The sequence below is a fragment of the Molossus molossus genome, unplaced genomic scaffold, assembly GCF_014108415.1.
Source record: "Molossus molossus isolate mMolMol1 unplaced genomic scaffold, mMolMol1.p scaffold_m16_p_11, whole genome shotgun sequence".
Lineage (NCBI taxonomy): Eukaryota > Metazoa > Chordata > Mammalia > Chiroptera > Molossidae > Molossus > Molossus molossus.
This window is the reverse complement of record NW_023425346.1, coordinates 43,942,959-43,966,629: the sequence shown is the minus strand read 5'-3', so window position 1 is coordinate 43,966,629 and position 23,671 is coordinate 43,942,959. Positions and strand designations below refer to the sequence as shown.

At 34.1% G+C, this 23,671-nt stretch overlaps 1 protein-coding gene across 1 annotated transcript; it reads right to left on the bottom strand.

Annotated features, from left to right (window-relative positions):
• Positions 1-6,968: 6,968 nt before the first annotated feature.
• On the bottom strand, positions 6,969-23,118 carry GCA (grancalcin). Its single transcript, XM_036254281.1, has 8 exons — positions 22,916-23,118; positions 19,309-19,482; positions 16,976-17,045; positions 13,300-13,343; positions 12,866-13,013; positions 9,729-9,842; positions 9,346-9,404; positions 6,969-8,722 (listed from the first exon to the last, which is right to left on the bottom strand). The coding sequence occupies exons 1-8, from the start codon at positions 22,940-22,942 to the stop codon at positions 8,696-8,698; spliced, it is 663 nt and encodes a 220-aa protein (XP_036110174.1). The 5' UTR covers positions 22,943-23,118; the 3' UTR covers positions 6,969-8,695.
• Positions 23,119-23,671: the final 553 nt, after the last annotated feature.

The window sequence follows — 23,671 nt, the reverse complement described above, 5'->3', positions numbered from 1 at the left end:
CTTCTTGGTACATGGGTCGATGCTCAACTACTGAGCCACATTGGCTGGGCTATAGTATAGTCTTTTAAATTGCTTTTCTATGATTAAACCAAAACTAAATCAATATATTTAAGCAGATTTCTTATTGCAAATCAAAACTTTACAAAATTACTAAAAAATTCAAATGTTATTAGGTTTCTAATTATATTTTTGCAGTAAAACAAATGTGTCTATCAGGTGAGTTCATAGTCACTAGGAAGACAAGATTACATTAAGTGTAGTACTTGAATTAGCAGCACTAGCACCAACAACCTGAAAATTTCCAGAAATGCGTATTCTTGGGCCCCACACAGACCTACTAAATCAGAAACTCAGTGGGTGAGACCCAGACACCTCTATTAAGCCCATGAAAGTTTTAAAAATGAACAATGAAAACATGGGCTTGGAAGTCAGACCAACTTGACGATCAGCATGAGTTCATTAGTAGCTGTGTGGCCCTGAGCAAGTTAATTAACTTCCCAGAGTCTTTTTCCTGCACCTGTAAAAATGAGATAATGGCACCTGCCTTGAAGCAGCTTGAGGAGGAAATGAGATACCATAAAGTGCCTGGCACATAGTAGGTGCTCAAAAAGTGCTAGATTCTTTGGTTCTCATCCAGGAACATGACATTTAAATCAGGAAAACAAAACCTTTTCACAATTTAGTTGTTTTGCACAATGTGCTATCTCCAACTCAACAGCTGTTAGCAAGACTAAAGTTTTGTAGCTATTGTTTTATCTCTCTTAATTGTATTTTGCACACTACTGGGTTTATAGCTTTAAAGTTATACTTACTATTACCATAATAGAAAGAATATGAATCTCATTGTGAACAATCTACTCTGAATCTATGTTGAAGGCCAGTATGCAAAGGTGATCCATCAAATTCAGTGCTACTAGGATGGATTCTGTAAAGGCTGCCTCACTGTGGAAGCCCCTTTTTAGACTCATGGGGCACAGTTCCCAAATGGATATTGGAAAATACATTTTCAAAGTACAATTTTGAAAGAAAATACTTTATATATTTTTTCTTTCATAAAATAGAATTTGCGATGGTTCGGTTCAGACACCTAGCCCTCCTCCCTCACTGCACCGCTGTATCTCACAGCCTCAGACTGCCTGAGCGCCAGTGTGGATGGTGGGAATGGCAAGCCTCAGTATGATGAATCCGAATTCACATGTGACCTTCTCCACCTACTCTCATGACCACCCTCAGTGGGCCCTGGTATCCAAAACTATAAAAACGGAGGTAATATCTTCAAGAGATGTGTTTAGGGGCCTCTAAAATATACTGTGTGGAAGTGCTTTGTAAATCATAAAGTACCGTAAAAGTAGATCACCCTGTGACCTGTGCAGTCACAGCAATGGTGGCATTGCCACGGAAGCGCAGTAGAACCACGGAGGTCTTCTGAAAACCTTCCATTGCTCTTCCCCCTGCTCCACACTGGTCACAGTAACACCAGTGACAAAGACTGAATACATTTTAAAAAACCTATGAAAGGATCCTCACCCATCTCTCAAAGATCCATTTGCTCAGAGCAGAACGCCAGTGTGAGGGATATTTTTTCCGCTACAACATCCCAGTATTTGTCAAATGTTGCCTCTGTCCAGCATTTATAAAATTTTACATTTATTTGCATTGCAGTTGTTTTCTAGGTATGCAATAGAGCCCTCTCCCCTGACCTTCCAAGTGTTCTCATTCAAAGCTGTTTTCTTGTGGTTCTACTTCAGTTCTAACGAAGTGATGTTAATATTTTAAAAACTAAAAGGATCATGATTTTAAATGCTTTATAAAGTATTAGGTATTGTGATTGATCGGTGCTCAAGCTTAGAATAATTAATTACATGTTTTTATGGTACAAATACATTTTGTTTTAAGAATATGAAATACAGAAAATTCACAGGAAGACAAAAATGATTAATAACAGTATGGGAAGAAATTATCACAAGGCTTATTTATATAAACCACTAAGTGGAGATTGAGATTATTAACAAAAAATAAAACTAACAAGTTAATACTATGGACAGAATAAAACACCTACAGAAATGCAATGTTAAGAACACAAATGTTAAGAATACAATTTTATTTCATTGTTCTCCCAATCATAATCAAACTTTTAAATGAGAATAGCAAGATTATAGAAATGATCCCAATAAGATGTTATTATTATATAAAGTGGCAATATTAACACAGTTACTCTTGAAAAGCTGATGTCAATACTTAAAATTACTAAATTGTAGTCATAGCATCTGTGACTTCCGTTAGTTAATTTATATTTTGAGAGACATGAATTTGGCACACCTGTGATTTTAAAGTGCTATATGTTTAACCTATGTTTTTTGTTCTTCCTGTTTCTAATGTTTTTAAATTGAAAATAATCACAACTATCAACATTTAAACTATATTTTCCCCTGCTGACCTTACATTGGTTGTACAAGAAAACTCCACACCTTTCCATCATACTTATTTTATTTAGGAGTAAAATTCAAGTAAATTCCTCCACAGTTTCATCTAAGTGCCCCTATAATTACAAAAGCTTTGAAATGACAAGACACCCTTTTTCAAAATATTAAATAAGATAAAAATATTGAGGAATCCCTAGTTTTTCTCTCCTAGGCACTTACTAATTAAAAGCACATTACCTCTTTTTAGCTGAAATCTGCATTCTATAATTTTAATAGAAAAATGTATTATAGAATGCTTGCCAGTTAAATAATAGATTTCAAAAAATAATGTATGATCATTTGAAAATACCAGTTACCTGATATAAAGCTCACTTGCATTGGTTAAGTAGTAAGTACCTTGGAATGCTTTAAACATAAAGAAAAAATCTACCAAAACACATACTATTTCTTAGTCTTTATGCACATAATGTAGCATGAAATCATGATGCTTTTGAAATACTCTGTGCAGAAATATTTATTTTTTAGCAAATATTTTCTTCAAAGATCGGTATGTGGTATTGACAGTGTAATCTACTTGCACAACTAGTTTTGCAATAACCTTCTACAAATAACTGTAAATATGAAAAGTGTAAATTTTATGTAAAAATGATTGCAAATTTTTGGTAGCTAAAAGTGTACAAGTTGTATTGAAAATATAGCATATATACATAATTTAAGAATGAAGCATATAATTTCTCATCTATTTATACATGAAAACTCAAGAATTTGTAAAAGAAATTATTTTGGGGAAAAAGAAAGTAAATCTCAATAGCTAGTTAGGATACTTTTATTAAAGAAGTCAACTATTTCCAACATTTCACTAGATACAGTACTAGATATAGACATGGTGGTGCTGATGTATTCCACAAAATCACGTAATTGTAACGGTGCATCTACAGCTTTACTAGGATGTTAAGTAGCTGGACTAAGTGGTGAAAAGCACTAAATCAAAATTAAAGAAACAAAAACATTTTACTTTTATTATTGCCCATCAAGAATACAAGAATACAATTCAAAATGTTATTTACTAAAACATCTGATTACTTAAACTTTCTGGTGGCTAAAGAAGTTTTAACCTGTGAAACAAAACTATTATAATGCATGCTTAATTTTTTTCATCAAGAAGAAAATATCTAGATAACATTTTCATTTGCCTAAGTTTTATACTATCTTAATTTCCCCCCTAGAAACATTAATCTATTATTTAAGAAAAAAAATTAACTATCTTCAAAGAAAACTTTTAAATAAAATGTGTTGGTCATGATGTGGAAATTTTCTAAGTTAAGGACTATGGTTTAGAATCCCCACCATTCATTTTTCAGGTTTAAAGATCCAAGACAACATTTCCCTATTTGATAAATGAAAAACTAGACCAAATACAGATGAACAGAAAGCACTGTATTGCTATCTGTAAGTGAGGCTGATTTAAAAATAAGAATCAAAGAATGAAAAAGCTTAATGTTTAAAAACTCAGTCTCTTGTAATAAGAACAATTTGGGAGTGCTGCACTGAGGTAGTTTGGGGAAATAAAGTATGCATCCAATGGTTCAGTTAATCCTAAAATCATTTTTAAATGGCCTACAATTTTCAAAAGAATGTGAATCTTTTAGTGTATTTCTAGAACCATCATACTAGCACTGCTCAGGTTATCCTTTGGAATTTCACTAATCATAGCAAGATAAAATGTGATTAAATACAGTCAACTAAAATGCAAATGACTGTATGCATGCATCTATAAAGTTCATATTTATATTTTTATGCTTAAGAAAAGGTTGGACATCCTGCCTTCCCCCCCACACACGCAATGTTATCAGAAGGTACTAATTCCTGGCATAGTTATTAAATGATGACCTACCTAACTCTTCTCATTCCTATAAGCTTTCCAAATTGTCACCATCTCTGATAGCACAGAAGGGGTACACCTTAAAACAATAACTAGCACATGGGCAAGGACCCTCCTCATTCCCTAACTCTATGCACATCATAGTTATGTAGAAGTGCTGCCAATGTCTACTTACTATCTCTTCAGATATATAGAAGCACATCTGAGTTTTGAATGCTCGCAAATACACAAAGCTGCATATTACCAAGCTACTTGGGTAATAAGGAATGTTAAGTAATATAAGGCTCTTCTTTTATATGCCAGTAAAATACATTTTTAAAAAGAAGTAGAAAAAGACACGGCAAGAAAAAACTAAAAGCACAAGATTTCCCAGTGTTCAAATAATGAGCTGATAGTCAGACGGAAATTTTTCATAAGTTTTCCTAGAAATTTTGCACTCAGTATTCTAAATTACAAAAGTTTTAATATATGTATATTTGTGATGTCATGACCTTATTCTACCACAAATATCTGAACAGTGTTCATTTAAAATCCTTCCTGCTTTCATTACTATTATCAGTTCAAAATGTTTGTGCATCACCTAATGTTATTATGAGGCCTAGACATACTTTTAGATACCTTAGTATTGTACCTTTATTTTAAAGTGCTTAATTTACTATGTACATGACTAAATTAAGACCAAAAAAATTGTGATCTTTTAATATAAGTTTTAAAGTAATAAAACACCCATGGTTGCATTATAAAGTTTAAAAGAAAAATATGTTAAACTGAAAGAAATGTTGGATTTTACTTACTAAATTTAATTTACCAGATTTTTCACAAATTCATTCCTATCAATTTCTCAGAAAACTGCTACAAATAGAAAACATCCTCCATGAAGTTGTCAAACAGAGACAAAGAAAAGCACATTTCTGATAAGCAGTATTTATTTTGTTTGTCCAGTTTAGCAATGCCGTAAGATTACAAGTGAACTTGATTTATGTATTTTACTTAATCACAAATTGATGTTTTTGTTATTTTTTTTAATTGCACAGACTTTAAGCTACATTAACAAATTCTTTCTTCCAGGGTAAATGTCTTTTCTTGAAATAAACATATCATTTGATGTTTTCATTACTTTTTGTTTCTGAATGCATGTTTAAATCAAATGAGCACAGCCCTTAGGATTACATTTAAAGTGGACCAAACTAACATTCTAATAGTATTGATTTCCCCTTGATGTAATTTCAAATGTGTAAACTGGCACTGGAAATAGAAGTGGAATACCTGACATTTCATTATTTGGCAGTTTTTTAGGCATAGGTGAATTACTGCACTGTTATTTGAATTGAAGCATCTCATAATATGTATGTAACAGATTTTGTATACTAAAATTTACAGCAAGCTATTTGAATGTTTATTAAAAAAATTCTCAAAATGACATGGAAACACGTGTACTCTATAAATAAAAGTGCTTAGACATTAACAGTGTACATTATTCAATAATTTATATCATAAGAAAATGGAGTATGAATTAACCAGTACAAATTACTATGTTAATATGATGTATTAATATTTCAGTCATGTTCATCATAAAACTAATTAATACTTTAGTGATAGATATCAGTTTACATCAAATATCTTAAAACAGTAAAAGAGTGAATTGCATTTTAATATAAGTAAAATATTCTCTATGCTTAATATTTTTAAAAGATTATTTAATTAACTAAAGTACAAAAGAATAAAGTTGGATTGGCTGGAACATTGTTTCTGCTAGGAAAAGGGGTTCTGCATACAAAAAAGTTTGGAATAAACTGGGTCAAATAAAATTAACAGGATTTTACATACTTTGGGCTTTATCAAGCTCCCTAAAAAGAGAGAACTTCCAAACAATGTCTGGCCATGGAAACTCATTCTCACAGACCTCCTATGACCAAAAATCACAAGGACACCTTTAGAAAAGGAGCAATTTTTACCCAGTGTGCTGTGACACATTGGTGAGCGACGAGAATTGTTAAAACATGCCATACCTGACTATTCAGTCAGGGGCACTGACCTCTTTTCCCTTGGTGTCAAATAAAAAATAACAACAACCAACACAACAATAGCTGACCAGTGTGAATGAATCAAAATTATACTTTTTTTTTTGTCAGATTGGCAAAAAAAATGGTATTTTTTGGTGTGCCGCAGAATTTTAGTAATTAATTTATATGTGCCATGACATGAAAAGGGTTGAAAATCGCTGAGTTAGAGGACTGTGTAAAGAGTTCTAATACAAAGTATCATTTGGCAGAAACTTATACCAATATCATGTCACTCTAAAAGTTTTACCTCAAGGAGGAGCCTCCAAGTAAGAAAAATTCTAACTGACTCAAGAGTACAGTGACTTGACCACCTATAAGCTGCATGTTGAAATTCTAGGCTGCTGAGTCATAGTATCAGCCGTATTCTATGGGAATGACATACAATGTGTTTATATGAGCTTTTTCCTACACTATTTAAAATTCTGTATTTTTTAATTGGCTCAGTTAATGCCCTCTCACATTATCAAATACGTGTTCAAGAAATAAAGTTAACACCTAGAGGACAAATTTACATGGATAACTTATATTTTTATAAAACTAGCCAAGTGAATTTGACAGCTAATTATATAAAATTATCAATATCAAAATGACTATAATTGTCCTTTCCAGAATTTTTTTAAAAGGTAAAATTTAAAAGTCTGTAAGTTTATAAAATGGCTTTTTTCAAGATACTACTATTCACCCTTCATTTTTTAAGAAATACAGTTTCATAAAAACTATATATTAATTTGGTCACAGCCATACTCAAGTTATATCCATTTGTACAGTATTGCCCCCAATATCTACAGTTTATTTCTAAGGTCAGTTGTGGTTTGAAAATAGAAAATAGAAGATTCCAGCAATACGCCATTCATGTTTTAAATTGCATGCTGCTCAGAGTTCTGTGAAGAAACCTGGAGTGTCCCCGTCCATCCCTCCTGGGCTGGGAATCATCCCTTCGCTCAGCATATCTTTGCTGCGTGTGTAGTGCAAGATTTCAAGAAAGACAAAGACCACATTCACATTTCTTTTAACACAGTATATTGTTATAATGTTCTATTTTATACTTACTGTTGTTAATACAAAGTTTAATTTGTAAGTTAAACTTTATCATAGGTATATGCCTATAGGAAAATAACATGGAATAGATAGAGTTATGAACTTCTATAATAGGTTCCAGGCACCCACTGGGGATCTTGGGATGTATTCACCTTTAAGTTGGAGAAGATATTCAGTTAAAGTATGTTTATGAAATCTTCATTAAGAAAGACTTAAGGTGTTGCCAAAAATGGGGCTGGATTAACTGTAACAGCTTATACCAGTGATCTGAAAGGCTAAAAACTTGGTGGCCCAACTCTGCACTTCCCATAGTAATACCCCTCAGAAATACTGCTGTGGTGTCTGCCATGCTCAGCACCCACGTTACAGATACGCCCAAAAAACTCACTGGTTTCCTACTGACAAAACCACCAGCTAATGCTGTCAAGAAAGTCAAATGCACAGTTTCTGAACATTTAAACAAAGTGGTATATTACTTGATTTTTTAAACTTATACATAGTTGGCATTCTAAAGAAACAACAATTTAGTTGAACAGAACAAATTTAAATGTTGACATTTCATTAAAAAGGTGTAATTTCCAAAAAATTTAGATTTAGAAAAAGATGCCATTTTAAGTTATCTTTGTCTCCAACAAGAAAATAAAGTACAGAGAGAAAAGTTGTTTATTAAAAACTTTCTGTCCAGAGAAGACAACAAAACACACTGAAGAAAAATATATAATGTAAAGAATAAGAAAGGAAAATGATGCTTCCTGTAGTCTTATTTCACTATAGATTATTTTATGGTCCACCTAAGGCAATTTAAGATAAAATTTTAGGAATTACAATGTTCTTCTCAGTTACAGAGCTATGAGTTTCTGTTCTCTGATAACGCGAATAAGAATATGGCACAGGACTGCCTTTCTAGCTCACCTTCAGATAAGTATAAATGACTTTTATCTAGGCTTTCATCATTTGGCTTCTTATATAATCTTGTAAGTACATTCCTCCAAGTTCATATTATTAAAAATTAAAGTTAAGAGGTACTTATATCAATCATATACCCCCATAAAGTGATAACTTTTCTAAAAGCAAAGGCATCCCAAATACAAAAATCATCTTTTATTGCTTTAAATTGTGTGCTAAAATAAAAACACATTATACTAGATCTACTATAAATATTATGAAGAGAAAAGATTTAACAGGTAGAAACACAGGATAGCCCCAAAAGCTTTAATTTAAAGTAGTCCAGTTCATTTCTTCCAAGCAGAAGCATTCACAGTATTCCTTCAGTTTTCAAATTCTAGGCATCAAATTGCCATAGTGCCCTGCAAAAACTAATATATAAGAAAAATCATCAGGTGGTACCAATAAAATGCTGTTTGTTTTTGATTAATTACATTCCATAAAAGTATTTTCATAAGATTTTGAAATTTTGATTTTCTAAGGCTTCTATCAACCAGTAGAGTAATGTTGGCTTTATAACTTCCCCATAAAAGCAAAACAAAAACCCTAAACCAAGAAACACATATAAAATATAACTTTCCTATAGTATCAAGAAAAACAAAACAAAACTGGATTCAGGTTAATAACAACCATTTGAAATGAGAAATTAACAGCTTTATAAATCTATCATAGATGAAAATTTCCTCTCTCTATTAGAACTAAGAAAGATCATCACAAGTAAACCACTCTTTATAAAAATAATGGTAGTTTTGCCTTTAAAAATGATTTGGAAGAAAAACTGCCAAAAACCTGTCATAAAATTTAAAAGTATTTTTTATGTTTAATATAAAGTCAAGTTAGTATTTGTACCAACATTGAATCTTATAAAAATATAAAGAACATGGCCTATAATAGAGATTATTCCCAGTATTGATACCAGGGATCATTTAACAGTTTTTGATAACTATGAACACATTGAGAACACTGTAAATATCAAAAGTTTACAGATACTCACATCGTCATATATGAAATTCACAACTCCTTGTTGCAAGTGGTCTCTTCTCCTAAAGAAATCTTTAAACAAATAAATTACATTTTTATTATAATTGAAAATCTATAGTTTCAAATACTTAGTGTTTCTAGGTACTAAAATATGAATAATTTCATACTCCATTAAATCTTAAGTGATTATATATCTCAGACATAAAAAAACTCCAAAACTGCGCTATAACAATTTTTCACTATTTATATTCCAAAAATTTTAAAGCCTTAACACTTTGATTAAACAGTGAATAAAGGGAAAAAAAACATGTAATATAAACTTACTGGAGAAAGCAAAAGACATTACTTAAGAAAAATAGCTACATGATGCTGTATTCATTTTTAAAGGGTCAATACCTGTCAATGCTCGAAGCTTCACACAGCAAGCAACATAATCATCAAAGAAGATCCTGCCATTCTTGCTATAACGTTTAACAATAGCAGCTAATGTTTGAGGACTCAATCTATAACCTAAAAAAAAAAAAGGATTGATAAATTAAAACTTCTGAAACTAAACAACATAAGAAGACCCACAGCAAACATTGCGTTCTTGTTGGAAGACATAAATTCATTTTCAAAATTCATTCCATAAAAAACATGTTAAAAACAAAAGAAAATGTTAGAAACAAAACATTCATATTGAATTGATCAAAACAACTATTAATTATTAATAGTGTCACAAAAATATCACAAATTTGGCTTTGTAATAAAGTCAAAGCTAAGATAATTATTTTTTGTGTTTCTAAAAATATATTTTGATTTTGAAATAACGTCTAGGGCATTTCCTAGATTTTAATGCTTCAATATTTCTAGTCTGTAATTTTATTTTCCCCCCCTTCAGGTTTTTTTCTTTTTTTGTCTTTTTATTTACTTCTTAATTAAGGCATAACTGATATAACATTATACTTCAGGTGTACAACAGAATGATATATTTGTATGTATTGCAAAACGATCACCATTGTAAGTCTAGTTAACATCTGTTACCACACATAGTACAAAGTGTGTTTTCTTGTGATAAGAACTTTTAAGATCTACTTTCTCAGCAACTTTCAAACATCCAATACAGTATTAACTACAGTCACCATGATGTATATTACATCCTCATGAAATATTTATTATATAATTGGAAATCTGTACTTTTGACCACCTACACTCATCAATTCTGTAAATCATATATCTTTAAAGAACATCAAAACAAAAATTATCAGTTATCTTTGCTATCATTCAAATCCTGTATTTCCCATTGAACATTTTACTTACAAATGTCTTTTATAGCCAGAGAAAATCTGAGGATCAACATGGTTATTCAGAAGGGGAAGAAATAGGAAAATGTTATCCCTTTATGCCCCATAACCCATATTCTGTTTCTTCACTATTTCCTTGGTTCTTTGTTATCTAGGCCTGTGGTCTCCAAAAGTTTTTGATTATGTACTCTTCTATCAGTAAAATGTTTGGGATCATTCACTCTATTATATGTGTATTAATTTAGTTTTAAATTCTATATATGTATTACTGCTTGCTTATTAACATTTTAAAATATATCTAAAACTAAAATTTTAAAAAAATGGAATAAAAATTAGAAATATAATCTATTCTACTTTCTGCATCAGTATAGATGGCCTTATGTATTTAATGAGATGTGTGTACTTTACTATGAAGGAGGATAGCCTAGAAATATTGTTTTTATTATTGAGTTAATAGATCTGGACAAAAGACAGATCTCCAATTATATAATAAATATTTCATGAGGATGTAATATACATCATGGTGACTGTAGTTAATACTGTATTGGATGTTTGAAAGTTGCTGATAAAATTCTTACGATTTCCCATAACATTCTTAGCAAAATAATTTTAATATTTTAAAATATATCTGAATATCTTAAATTTGAATAATCCAGAATACCTCTTTGCTATATTCAATTGCCTATGTGAACTCTTCGGCGATTTTCTTTTTTATAAAAGGTAATATTAATATTCTAACACTGTACTGAATTAAGGAACAAGTTTATTTATTTATTTATTTATTTTTTTTATCCTCACCCGAGGACATTTTTCCATCTTTTGTTCAGGTAGAGTGGGAGGGAGAGAGAGGAACAGAGAGAGAGAGAGAAACATCGATGTGAAAGGAACACATCGAGTGGCTGCCACCCGCACAACCGACCAGGGCCGGGGACAAACTGCAACCGAGGTACGCGCCCTTAGCGGGAACCGAACCTGGGTCTCTCAGGACCGCAGGCCGACGCTCTAACCGCTGAGCCAAACCGGCCAGGGCAAGGAACAAGTTTAATCCATTAGTTATTAAGGCTCTATAACTGAACTATATATGTTTATATAGTCAGCACTGTCTCTAAAATGACTATTTGTTAAATTAAAATGTTTTAAATTTTCTGCCCTGCCGAGTGTGGCTCAGTGGTTGGGTGTCATCACATGCACCTGGGGGTTGCTGGTTAGATTCCCAGTCAGGGCACATGACCAGGTTGGGCTCAATCCCCAGTAGGGCACATGCAGGAGGCAGCTGATTGATGTTGTGCTCTCACATCGATGTTACTTTCTCTCTCCTTCTCCCTTCCTCTATCTCTAAAAAAATATTTTCAGCCTGGCTGGTGTAGCTCAGTGTACTGAGTATCATCCCATGGACTGAGAGGTTCCAGTTAGATTCCTGGTCACAGCACATGCCTGGGTTGCGGGCTTGATCCCCAGTGGGGGGCCGAGCAGGAAGCAGTCGACGGATGTATCTCTCTCACATCGATATTTCTCTCTCTCTCTCTTCCTTCTTCTCTCCCCCAAAAGATCAAGAAAAAATATGTTAAAAAATAGGTATCTTTTTTAAAAAAGTTAACTTTCTTACAAATATATTTTATTTAGAAATGAGTATAAATAAAATCACAAGGGTAAACACAATTAAGAAAACTAAAACATTGTACATAATCACTTTTTGAAAGGAAGTACACTTTGAACTTTAGCATATCGGAAATTGATAAAAATAAAGTTAAATACTTTTAAAATATTTTAAAATGCATACTTCTCATTTGTAGGTATTTTGGTGTCTACTGTGTGTTCTATACTACATAGAAAAAAACAAATAACATGTTTTTTATTGCCAAAAGCTAGATTTTAATATGAAAACCTCTCACTGAGATAAGCTGTTATATGGGAGGTCTTGCCAAGTTACAAAATACAAGGTAAATGATAAGTGAATACTAAAAATTAGAGGAATAAATTTAAATATACTCAACAGAGAAAATTTAGAAGTTATTTTATTATCCAGAATGTATAGAAATCATCTTTTAAAAAAAATAATGGATACAATGTTGTTGTTTTCTTGTTAGAAGTCCTTAGTCAGAATATACCTACAACTTTGAAATCAAACTAGGCAACAGCTGGTAAAGTAATATATCTCTTTATTACTTAGCAAATTAAAACAATTAAGATTCATCTGATCAAAGAACAAAGATAACTTGAATGGATGCTAAAGAATTTTAATATTCTTACCCATAGCAGCAATGGCTTGATTCAATTCATGTTGCTCCACTGTGCCACTTTGATCTTGATCAATAGTTATGAAGTTTTGTTTCCAGGCATTAAGAGCTGTCCAAAGTTCTTTGAATTCATTAAATCCCATTTTTCCTGTGTAATCTCTCTGATAGTTTTGTTAACAAAAACAAATTTTGATACCGAAGAGAATTTTACCTAACCCAAAACTGCAAATCATTAACTAAAAAGAAATGTGAGGATGCTTCTGCAAGAGTTAGCCAAATTCAGCATCTGAATGGATTTGTATGTAAAATTGGAAAAGTATGGAATTCAAACAGGATACTACAAAGCATTTTTAAACTCTAGTTAACTGTGGTCATTTACAAACAACAACTGCCTTAATATGAAAAAGCAATTATTCAATAGTATTTTCTATTTTTATTGAAGGATACATCCAACATGGCAATCATAATTCTGCAGGTTTCCAAGCTGAAGGCTATAAAACATATTTATTATTTTAATTAGTCTGCCCAACTTTATCTATGTGAGATTATGACAATTTTTATTGTCAAATTAAAACATTAAAAAATTGCGAAAAATTTACAATCACCCTGGTCAGCAAATTTTGAATGTTAGCCATCCATAGTTTAAAAAAAAAAAAAAGATTACTACCTTCAAACTACTCACATCTAGTAAGGGGGTTTGGATAATTAAATAAGCAATTATAAAGTAACTGAAAACTGCTTTAACAGGAGAGAAGGAGGGCATTAGTCTTCCTAACACAGATGAGGTTTAAGTAGAAGTTTGACATATACTGAGATCACAAAACTTGGAAGAAGTTAGCGATTTGGTTAAAGGTTGGGGGTATTATGTGAGGCAGTTGTACATGACGACATCAGAAAGACAGACGTGGGCCAGATCATGAAAGTCTTGATGCCACCCTAAAGATTTAGACCAGTGGAAGTCACTGAAGGATTTTAAGAAGTAGAGGGGCAGTTCTAAAACCTCCATTTCAGAAACAACAGGTACCACGACCAGATATAAAGTGAGATGAAAATGTATGTAGGTAAGTAAATCATTTGAGTTTTACTGCAATTGACCAAGTAAGAATAGATAAGCTTCTGAACTGAAACAAATGTTCCCCTCTTGGGGTGGGGGGTGGAGAGAAAAAATAAATAAAACTATCTTAAAATCATTAACACTTTTATAATTATAGAACTGTAACTGAGGACTAAGTAGAATTTAATTTCTTGAATCTTTACCATAATTACATTCAATCAGTATATGATTTATCTTAAAAGACTATATCATAATCCTGATAAAGGAGATATTAGCAGTTACGCTTACATAGTTCTAGTAGCTAGTAGCTCATTAAAATAAATAAAAATGCTTAAAGTTGGTTTATTTTATACTATTTGATGTTTTTGAAATTCTATAAAGAAACAAATTATTTCAGCTAAATTTTAGTCCATTAAGAAAAATATATAAAACAGTCCACAAGTTAAAATAGCTGATTTTCTTTAAATGTTTAATAGTGTCAATGTTAGAATAGGTATTTATAATATTTTCAAGCTGACAATTTCAACAGACACTCAATGAGCATTTACTAAGAGCCAGCTAGTGTGTGTTTCATGATTTCATGTAAACATGCCAAATGCATTCCAGTCCTAATTTTACAAATGAAGAAACTGAGTTCCAGAAAGATCAAGTTTCCCAAGTTCATAGAGCTAATAAATGGAAGTCAGGATTGGAGCCCTGTGTTCCTTCACGCAAAAACCACATGAGCAGGGAAGGTGAGTGTGGCCAAGACCACACGAGAAATCTCTGGAGTGGTATTCCATCATTTGTCAAGCAGAAGCTATGTGTTTTCTTTAAAGTTAATATGGCACATATTCATTAAGTGGGAGAATCTAAATAGATGAAAATAAATGGCAAAAATTGAGTTATCAAATAAGCATATTTTTAATCTCAAAATAAGATCAAATATATATATTTATATATATATTAAATAAGATCAAATCACATATATACATATATGATTAAATATTTTGACAGAATGAATAGAGAATTTTCAGGAAAATTAGAAGTTTCCCTCTCTCACCACACCCCATTAAAATGGAGAGTAAACTGATTTTTTTTTTTGTCATAAACATTTAGAGAAAAAGAGAATGAGAAAAGAAACAAAGGAACAAAATTTTACAAGTTGAAAATGTAGATGGACATGAGTTAACTTAGATCGGAGAAAGTGTTTTCCTAAACTTACAATAAGAAAACCTAGAAGCAGCCTACTTATCTTCAAAAAGACCCCAAAAGTTTAATAGGCAATACTTGTGTAAATGGGTGTGAAGGTAAGATAAAAACAACCGCGGTCAAATGTCTACTTGAGGAGCATTTAGACCTCCAAATCCCCTCCTGGCCTCAGCTCAGTGTCCGGCTTCCACGTCTGCTCCCACCCCAGCAGAAGTCTGGGGTTTTATTCCCTGGAGAAATCTCTGGACTGCAGGATTCCAGAACAGGGCTGGCTACTAAAAACAAGGCAATTAAATGACAATTTATACAAGACTGAGAGCCCTGCTGAGTACCCCCGTCCTCCTTTCCAGACAGAAGATCAGCTGGACAATCAGCCCAAAAGGAAATCCCTAAAGATACTAACACCTAGTGTTGCACAACAAACTGCCCAGTCTAACCATCAGACACGAAGTCTATAATCAGCACCTAACCACAATCTCAGAGCTTCTAATAAGCAGTTTAGTTAAATATGAGCATCCAAGGATCACCAGACACCTCAGAGAAGCATGTAATATAAAAGCAATCAAATACACAAACTGAGAAAAAAAAACAATTTGTTGTAAACACAGGTTATGTAGGAAGAAAGAAACTTTAATAGTCTCAGAGAGAAAAGGGAAGACGTTACATTCATAAAAAAGAAAAAACAGAAGCTCTTGGATTTTAAGAACATGATGGCAAACAAGACTCAATAGATGGTTTAGAAAATAAAGATAAGGAAATGTCCCCTAAAACAGAGGAAAACAAGAAATAGGAAAGAAAAAATAAGTGATCCACTCCAAATAACAGGTATTCTAGAAAGAGGAAATATCACTGAAGAACATTTCTCAGAACTAAGGCAAATTAGTTCCCATACTGGGGGTGCTCACTGAGTTCCCCATACAACGTAACTAGGTAGGTACATCACTGTGAACTAACAGACTAGGAACAAAGATTTCACAGGCCTCAAGAAAGGAAGGACAAATGACATATAGGCAGGAAACAGATAGAGCAACAGTGGAGGTTAAAAACAATGGAGCAATACCTTTAAGACTCAAAGTGAAAATTATTTGTAACTTAAGAGTTTGACACCTGGACAATCATTTAATTCTGATAGAAGGAAAGCATTTTCAGATGAAGTCTCAAAAATTTTACCTCCCATGCACTTTTATTAAGATGCTAATTAATGTTACACTTCATAGAATTAAAAAAAAAGATGGCACGAGACAGGAAAGACAGCTCCTGAACGATGGTGATGGAAGGTCAGTATGACAGCTCTGCACAGAGTATAGAGCACGACACAAAGCTCCAAGATGATTAACTTCAGGAGAGTAAAGTTCTGTAATTTGAAAAATTAATCATACCTACCACAAGACACAAGAAGAGCATTTAGATAGTAGCTATGAGGCAAATACTGATTACTGATCTAACGTAAATTACTATATGGCTATGCTGAATGGATGGGAGGATGGTAAGCTTCTTGTGTGGTGTGTGGGGACAAGGGTGAGTTTAAGGTTGAGTGTTAAATCCTGTTTCATAGCAGGACATCTACTGATAATCATTAAAGCCGAAAATCAATAGTGATTAAAAAGCATGCTATTTTGAGATCTGGAGGCAAATTTCAAAATAATCAGCTGAGAAAGTTAAAAGCTATTTCCTCAATGAATGATTAACATTGGGGAGATAGGAATGAACAATGAACAGTTCTTTTCAGAACAAGCTCTACAGAATTATTTCATTCTTTAATCTCTGTGTATATATATCTGTGATAAAAAAAAATTGTAAAGTAGTTTATATATGGGGGAAAATGTTAGAAAATGAATTTTCTATTCCAATTTCAAAAGAGGGAAAAAAAAGTCTCACGAGAATAAGTTCCAGTAATTCCAGACTGTGTCAAACATTTCTGAAGTTCTTCTGCATCCACTTCACCATCCTGTTAAAAATAATTATAATGTGGTTTAATGTACAGTTGTGTAAAAGCATATTAAAATGCTAACTGTCTATTCTAGGCCATCAATAAATATACATTCCTCAAAATATTACTCTATCAACTGCCAATAATTATTGACAGCAAAGGCATATTACAGAACATCATGAACTATAAATGATTTTTACAATCAAATTTCATTCTTTTAATTTTTCAAGCATCTCAAATATTATTTATTTTCTCTTCTTCTGGAAAACAGCATAATCATTCTGTACTATAATAGCTTAAAATAATATCCTGTGAGAAACACCGTACTTCTAATTAAAGTTGCTGGAAAAATACCTATAATGTGTTTAGAAGTCTCAAAAACATTCCTTTCATGCCTGTTTTTGGGGAAGATTATTTCTAAAAGATACTGAAGCAAAAATACCTTTCCCCCTCTACCACTACTGCCCCCAGCAAAATTTTAGAGTTCCATACATTTTGTTAGTAATCTTCTGATTATTTCCCAAACATTCTTGCTTTGAACTTATTATGGGAAATAAGTTTTTAAATGCAAATAAGAAATCACAATGGAAGTAAAACAGGTAGAACATTCTCAGGTTTAGGACCTTATTCTATTTTCTATTTTTTTAAAAAGTAGCTCTGAGAAAGGATCAAGGACACAAATTTAAAGCATGTACTTTGTAAGAGACCCAAGAAACAACAAAACAACTTTTACAAACTACGGCTAAGAAGTATTATAAACACTCATATTTTGATCTTTAGCTTGGAGTTCTTTATAAGAAAAATTCCAGTGGTACTAAGGGAATTAAAAAATACTGGGAAGCTTTCTTCTCAATGAACCAACCATATAGTATTCACTACACAGAGTAGCTAAGAGCTCCTTTCTCTGTCATGTATGTTTTTGTGATTTTGCTTAGAAAATTTTAAATGTATTGTAGAATTGTATACCTGAAACCTATATATAATTTTATTAACCAACAGTGTCATCCCAATAAATTCAATACAAAATTTTTAAAAAAAATTTTAGTTCTGTAGTTAGAAAATAATACTTTAAAAAAATTAGCCATATTTTTAGATTGTGGACACAACTGAGGTGGGGGTAATCACAAAACCACTACATGAGGACACCCGGGGACATGGGAAAGAACAGGAATAACAAGGAAGGGGGACAAATGAAGGAGGGAGGAAATAAACAAGAACTCTAAGAGAAGTAAGTTTATAAACCCAAAGTCAAAAGTATATGAAAAAAATATAATGTTCAAGTGTCTAAGTATTTGGTTTAAAAAATTAAAAATGAAATAGTTTATGTATCCATTCAACACAATTATTGAATGACTAATATATTCCTAGCGCCGACTTGGTAAGGAATAATATGGCAAGAGCCATGTCTTCATGAAGTTTAACTCTTCAAAAGCATAAGACTATGGAAAAATTAAGGAAAGTTATCAAATAGTACAAACATAGCAAATCACTGTTGACAACTGTTACACTGAAACAGTTCCTATGTTTTAAGTTGTAATTTCATAAAATGGATTTATAGTCAGTTGTAACATATTTATTCTCAGTATTATACTACTCAGAAGTTGCCTGCAGGTAAGAATGGCATAATGTAATAGGATTACATTTAGCTGCAAACAATAAAAAATGCTATTAAAGGTGCTTAAACAAATAAGGGTTTATTGTTTTATTCATTTATTTCCTTCATTTATTGATTTTGGAGGGAGGGGAAAAAAGTGGGGGAGAGAGAGAAATATCGATGAGAGAGAACATCAACTGGCCGCCTTCTGCATGCCCCCCCACTGGGGATAGGGCCCACAACCTGGGCATGTGCCCTGACCAGGAATCAAACTGGTGACCTTTTGGTGCATGCGTCGAGTTCAACCACTGAGCCACACCAGCCAGACAAAGGTTTATTGTTTTATATACAAAGTCTGGGGAAAGGTAGAACATGACTGTATGGCAACTTAATGATGTCATCAATCTGTACACGTAGGTCTCTTCTTCCAAATCTTCTCTGGCTCAATCTCCACATACTGCCCTGTTTCCATGCATGAAGTATGTGTCAGGCATCATGCTAAAAAACTTTTTAAACTAAAATCATTATCCTCATCTCTGCTCTCAGGAAGAAAACTAATCTAGGTAAGTTTAAAATACAAATCTGATACTTATTTAAAATGATACATTAAGTAAAAAAGCAAGCATTTCTTTTAAACAGCAATCATTTTAAAAAACTGGTATCTGTCCAATGTGTTTAGTATCTTACCTGTCCAGCAACAGCAGCAAAGTACGTCCACATGGGGTCTTCTGCTGAGGGATAATTGATCGAATAAGCAGGGTATCCAGAGTGTCCACCAGGGAGCACTTGTGGCCCTGTTCCTGGCACGGGCTGTCCCATCTGAAGCTGCATTCCTGGCATCTGATTGATAAAATTTCCAAACTAGAAGAGTGAAAAAAGAGAAAACTGTTATTATAAATGTACTTATTATCCATTAAAGTTAGTTCAAAAGAAAATATTTATGAGCAGTCCAATGAAGGGCAGATATAAAAGCTTCCGAATTCACTATCACAAAAACTGTTAGCTAAAAAATACTAGATGTCCTGCATTAGGACCTAATTCCATTCATTAAAGTGTTATCCAGCATTGAAAGATCTGTGAAAGGAAAAAAACAAAAAAAAAACAAAAAAAACTACTAAGAACTAATTTAATAGATGAACATGAGGCACAATTTTAAAAAGTGTTTGCATGGCCCTGGCTGGTTTGACTCAGCGGTTAGAGCGTTGGCCTGCAGACCAGAGTCCCAGGTTTGGTTCCCACTAAGGGCACATACCTGGGTTGCAGTTTGTCCCCGGCCCCACTTGGGGTTGTGTGGGTGGCAACAACTCGATGTGTCTCTCTCACGTTGACATTTCTCTCTCTCTCTTCCTCCTTCTCTCCCTCCCACTCTATCTGAAGATAAATGCAAAAATGTCCTCGGGTGAGGATAAAAAAAAAAAATTAAAAAGTGTTTGCAGGATCATCACTGAAATAGACAAAAAGTAAACAATTTAAGAAAACTTCACCTAAAGGAAAGCTAACAAGTACTTTATAACTCTAGACACATACTTAGAATACATGGTAAATATAATGAAATTAAATCAGGGGAAACTGCATAGGGCCAAAACACCCTCTCCATTAGAAAAAAAAAAAATTACATTTTCAAAAGCAAGATATCAACAAGTAGATCAATAGAGTGGTAATTGTAACCATGGTCCTTTTTAAAACTAGTATAAATAATAAGAAGAATACCAAAAATAACAATAATATGCTGCTAATGTTTATTGAGAGCTTTTTATATCTCAGGTACCACCGTTCTAAGTACTTTCCATCTATTATATGATTTGATTTTCCAACAACTCTGTGAGGCATGAAAGTACTATGTCCTTGTCTGGCCAGTGTGGCTCAGCGGTTGAGCGTCGACTCCTGCACCAAGAGACACATGCCCAGGTTGTGGGCCCCATCCCCAGAGGGGGGCATGCAGGAGGAGGCCAATCGATGTTCTCTCTCATCGATGTTTCTATCTCTCTCCCTCTCTCTCTAACATTAATAAAGGGAAAAAAAAATTTTTTTTTTAAAGAAAGAAAGTACTATGTCCTTTTTGCAATTGAGGACCTGTATTGGTTAAGGTCAAATAACTAGTAAGAAGTAGACCATGATTCAAAAACAGACATGTGACCTGAGAGGCTACCTACTATTTGTTTCCTGCTAGAGCTCTGGTTTCTATTTTTCACTTTAGAACTTGATACACATTTTTAATACTTTAAAAAGATATTTTACTCAGCATTTTTATAATCAGAAGGAGAAAGAAGCACCAAGATTGTTCGTTATTCCATTTTTTTCCTTGTTATTGCATTTATTGGGGTGACACTGGTAAGCATACAGGTTTCAGATGTACAATTCTACAACACATCATCTGTACACTGTATTGTGTGTTTACCACCCCAAGTCAAGTTTCAGTCCATCACCATTTATCCCCTCTACCCTCCTCTACTTTCCCCCACCCACACCCCCTGGCTATTACCACAAAGTGGTCTGTGTCCATGAGTTTTTTTCCCTTTTTTTGCTCAATGCCCCTACCCCCTCAACACCACCCTCCTCCCCAACAGCTGTCAGCCTGCTCTCTATCTGAGTCTGTCTCTGTTTTGCTTGTTAGTTCATTTTGTTCATTAGGTCCCACATATGAGTGAAATCACAAGGTACTTGAAAATATTTTTCACCTATATTCTTTTTTTCATAAATTGTCGCCTTTTAAAAATTTTTTAGAATTACAGTTGACGTTTAATATATTAGTTTCAGGTGTACAGCATAGTGGTTAGATATTTATATAACTTATAACGTGATCTCCCCTGTAAGTCTAGTACCCCCCAGACACCATGCGTAGTTATTACAAAATTAATGACTATATTCCCTATGCTAAGCTTCACATTCCCCTATTTTGCAACTGCCAATTAATACATCACTTGCATTCTTTAAGATCAGCAGTGATTGCCAGAAGGCAAAATGATTACGCACAAGGGGCAAAAAAGACAAAAGATAAGAGGCCTTACGAAGTACTCTGAAAAGCCCTAGAGGGATGTGGTAAGAGCAAAAGTATGGGGGAAGTAGTGAAGCTCCAGGAAATGACCTCAGGTAGGTGGTCAAAACCTAGATTCTGAAGCAATGAAATATAAGAAAAAAAGCATTAAAACAATATTAGGGATTAAAAAAAAAAAGATATGATTGTTTATAAAAGTTGCTTCTTTGAAGAGACAGACCATCAAAGGACAGACCAAATTAAAGAACACAAAAAGGAGAGTATATAACCACAAACAGAATTTAACTTAAAATATATATATAAACCAATTGCTATGAATACCTTTTTACCAATATACTTAAATATGCAGATAAAATGGGCCTTCCAAAATTATATAAATTACAAATATTGACTCAAGTAATAAAAAAACTTCTTATTTCTAATAATGGCAGGCTGGTATAAGTCGATCAACTTTAATAATCAAAATGTTGCAAAAATATTATTTTCCCTACCGACAGAAGGACACTTCCAGGCCAATATTTGAGGACAAGTCTAAACCCTGAGATAAATGAATTAGCAAAACTCCCAAAGCTTTTGCTGTGGGGGCAGGTGGTAATAAGTAACACCTAGGCATTGGTTCCAAGGCCTCCAAGGACATGGAGCGCAAACAAGTTTTAGGGCATATCCAAGAATTTAGGGCTCATTGGAGACCCTCACCACCGTAAGCTTCACATAAGGAAGAAAAACTGAAAGAAAAAAAAAAAAGATTTTATAAGAAAAGAGGCCAAACTAAATATAAGCATATTAGTGAAAAGCTAATGTTGAGGTGACGCCAAAAGACGCCTTTGGACCCTCTACTATAGCACCTCCATTTGTTCCTTGAGGGGTCAACTAATTTTATTCTTTTTTTAAACTTAAAGGAGAAAACAAGAAGTGGTCCAAAAATTCAGAGAGGAAGTCTAGCAAAACTGAGCGGCACATTGGGGGGGGCGGAGGGAGGGGGGGGCACAAAAGATGCCTGGAATAAAAAAAGGGTGCTTTTCCCCTAACCCCACCGTTCCAGGTAAGATGTGTCTAAAAACACATCTCACTCTTGGCTACACAAGGACACGCCTCAGGGACCAGAACGCTGGGCCGGCCGGGATTCCAGCACCGCGCGACTGCTGGCGCCACAGGACACCGGAGCAGGGGCAGCCAGGCAGGGGCACGCCAGGCAGGGGCACACCAGGGGCCGAAGGCGGACCGGGTACGTGGGCACCGCCAGCAAGGGCGCCACACCCCGCGGGAGCGGGTCGGTCGCGGGGAAGCGCCGAGACTCACCCCTCCTCCGTATCCAGGGTAGGCCATGATGAGCGGAGCAAGCGTCACCCTGTCACCGGTCACCCTCGGAGTCTGCGTCCGCCCTGCCGGGTGGGAAGAGTAGATGCAGGTAAGTGTGAAAGACGCGCTGGCTGCGCCTGTTTGTTTCCACGAGACTCCCGGTCCCGGAGTCCAGCCCCGCCCTGCTCGGTTCCAATTGGCTAAATCCTGCCCTTGGGAGCCCACACTGCCGGAGCCCACCCTGTTCTGGAGCCTAATCCCACCCCTCTGGACTATGATTGGCCAGCTATTACCTGCTCGTCTACTACTGGCTTGCTCGGGTATCGCGCTCTCTCTTCGCTAAATTACGAAGACTGCCGCGCTTACTTCCACCGTCTTTGCCCTAACTTTCCTTAGAAATCCCACGGGGACCATGACTTCTTTTAACCTGCTGCCCCACTTTTTTTTGAGCCGGAGTTCCAAATATACATCTATGAATTTTTAAAAATTGCAGTTGCTCACGTTTATTTTTGAATAGCGTTGATGTCGCATAACCGAAATTTTGAAACCTTTACCCCTGCGCCAAGGGAAATGCTTCTGAGCGAAAACCCACTTGGCATCAAATTTTACCAAAAGGTTATGTCTAGTTTGTGTAGTAGATAAATAGTAACTAGCGTTTCTAGATTTAGCAAATAAAAATACAGGATGTCCAGTTAAATTTCATTTTCAAGTAAACAATGAATGTTTATAATATAAGTATGTCTCAAATATTGCAGG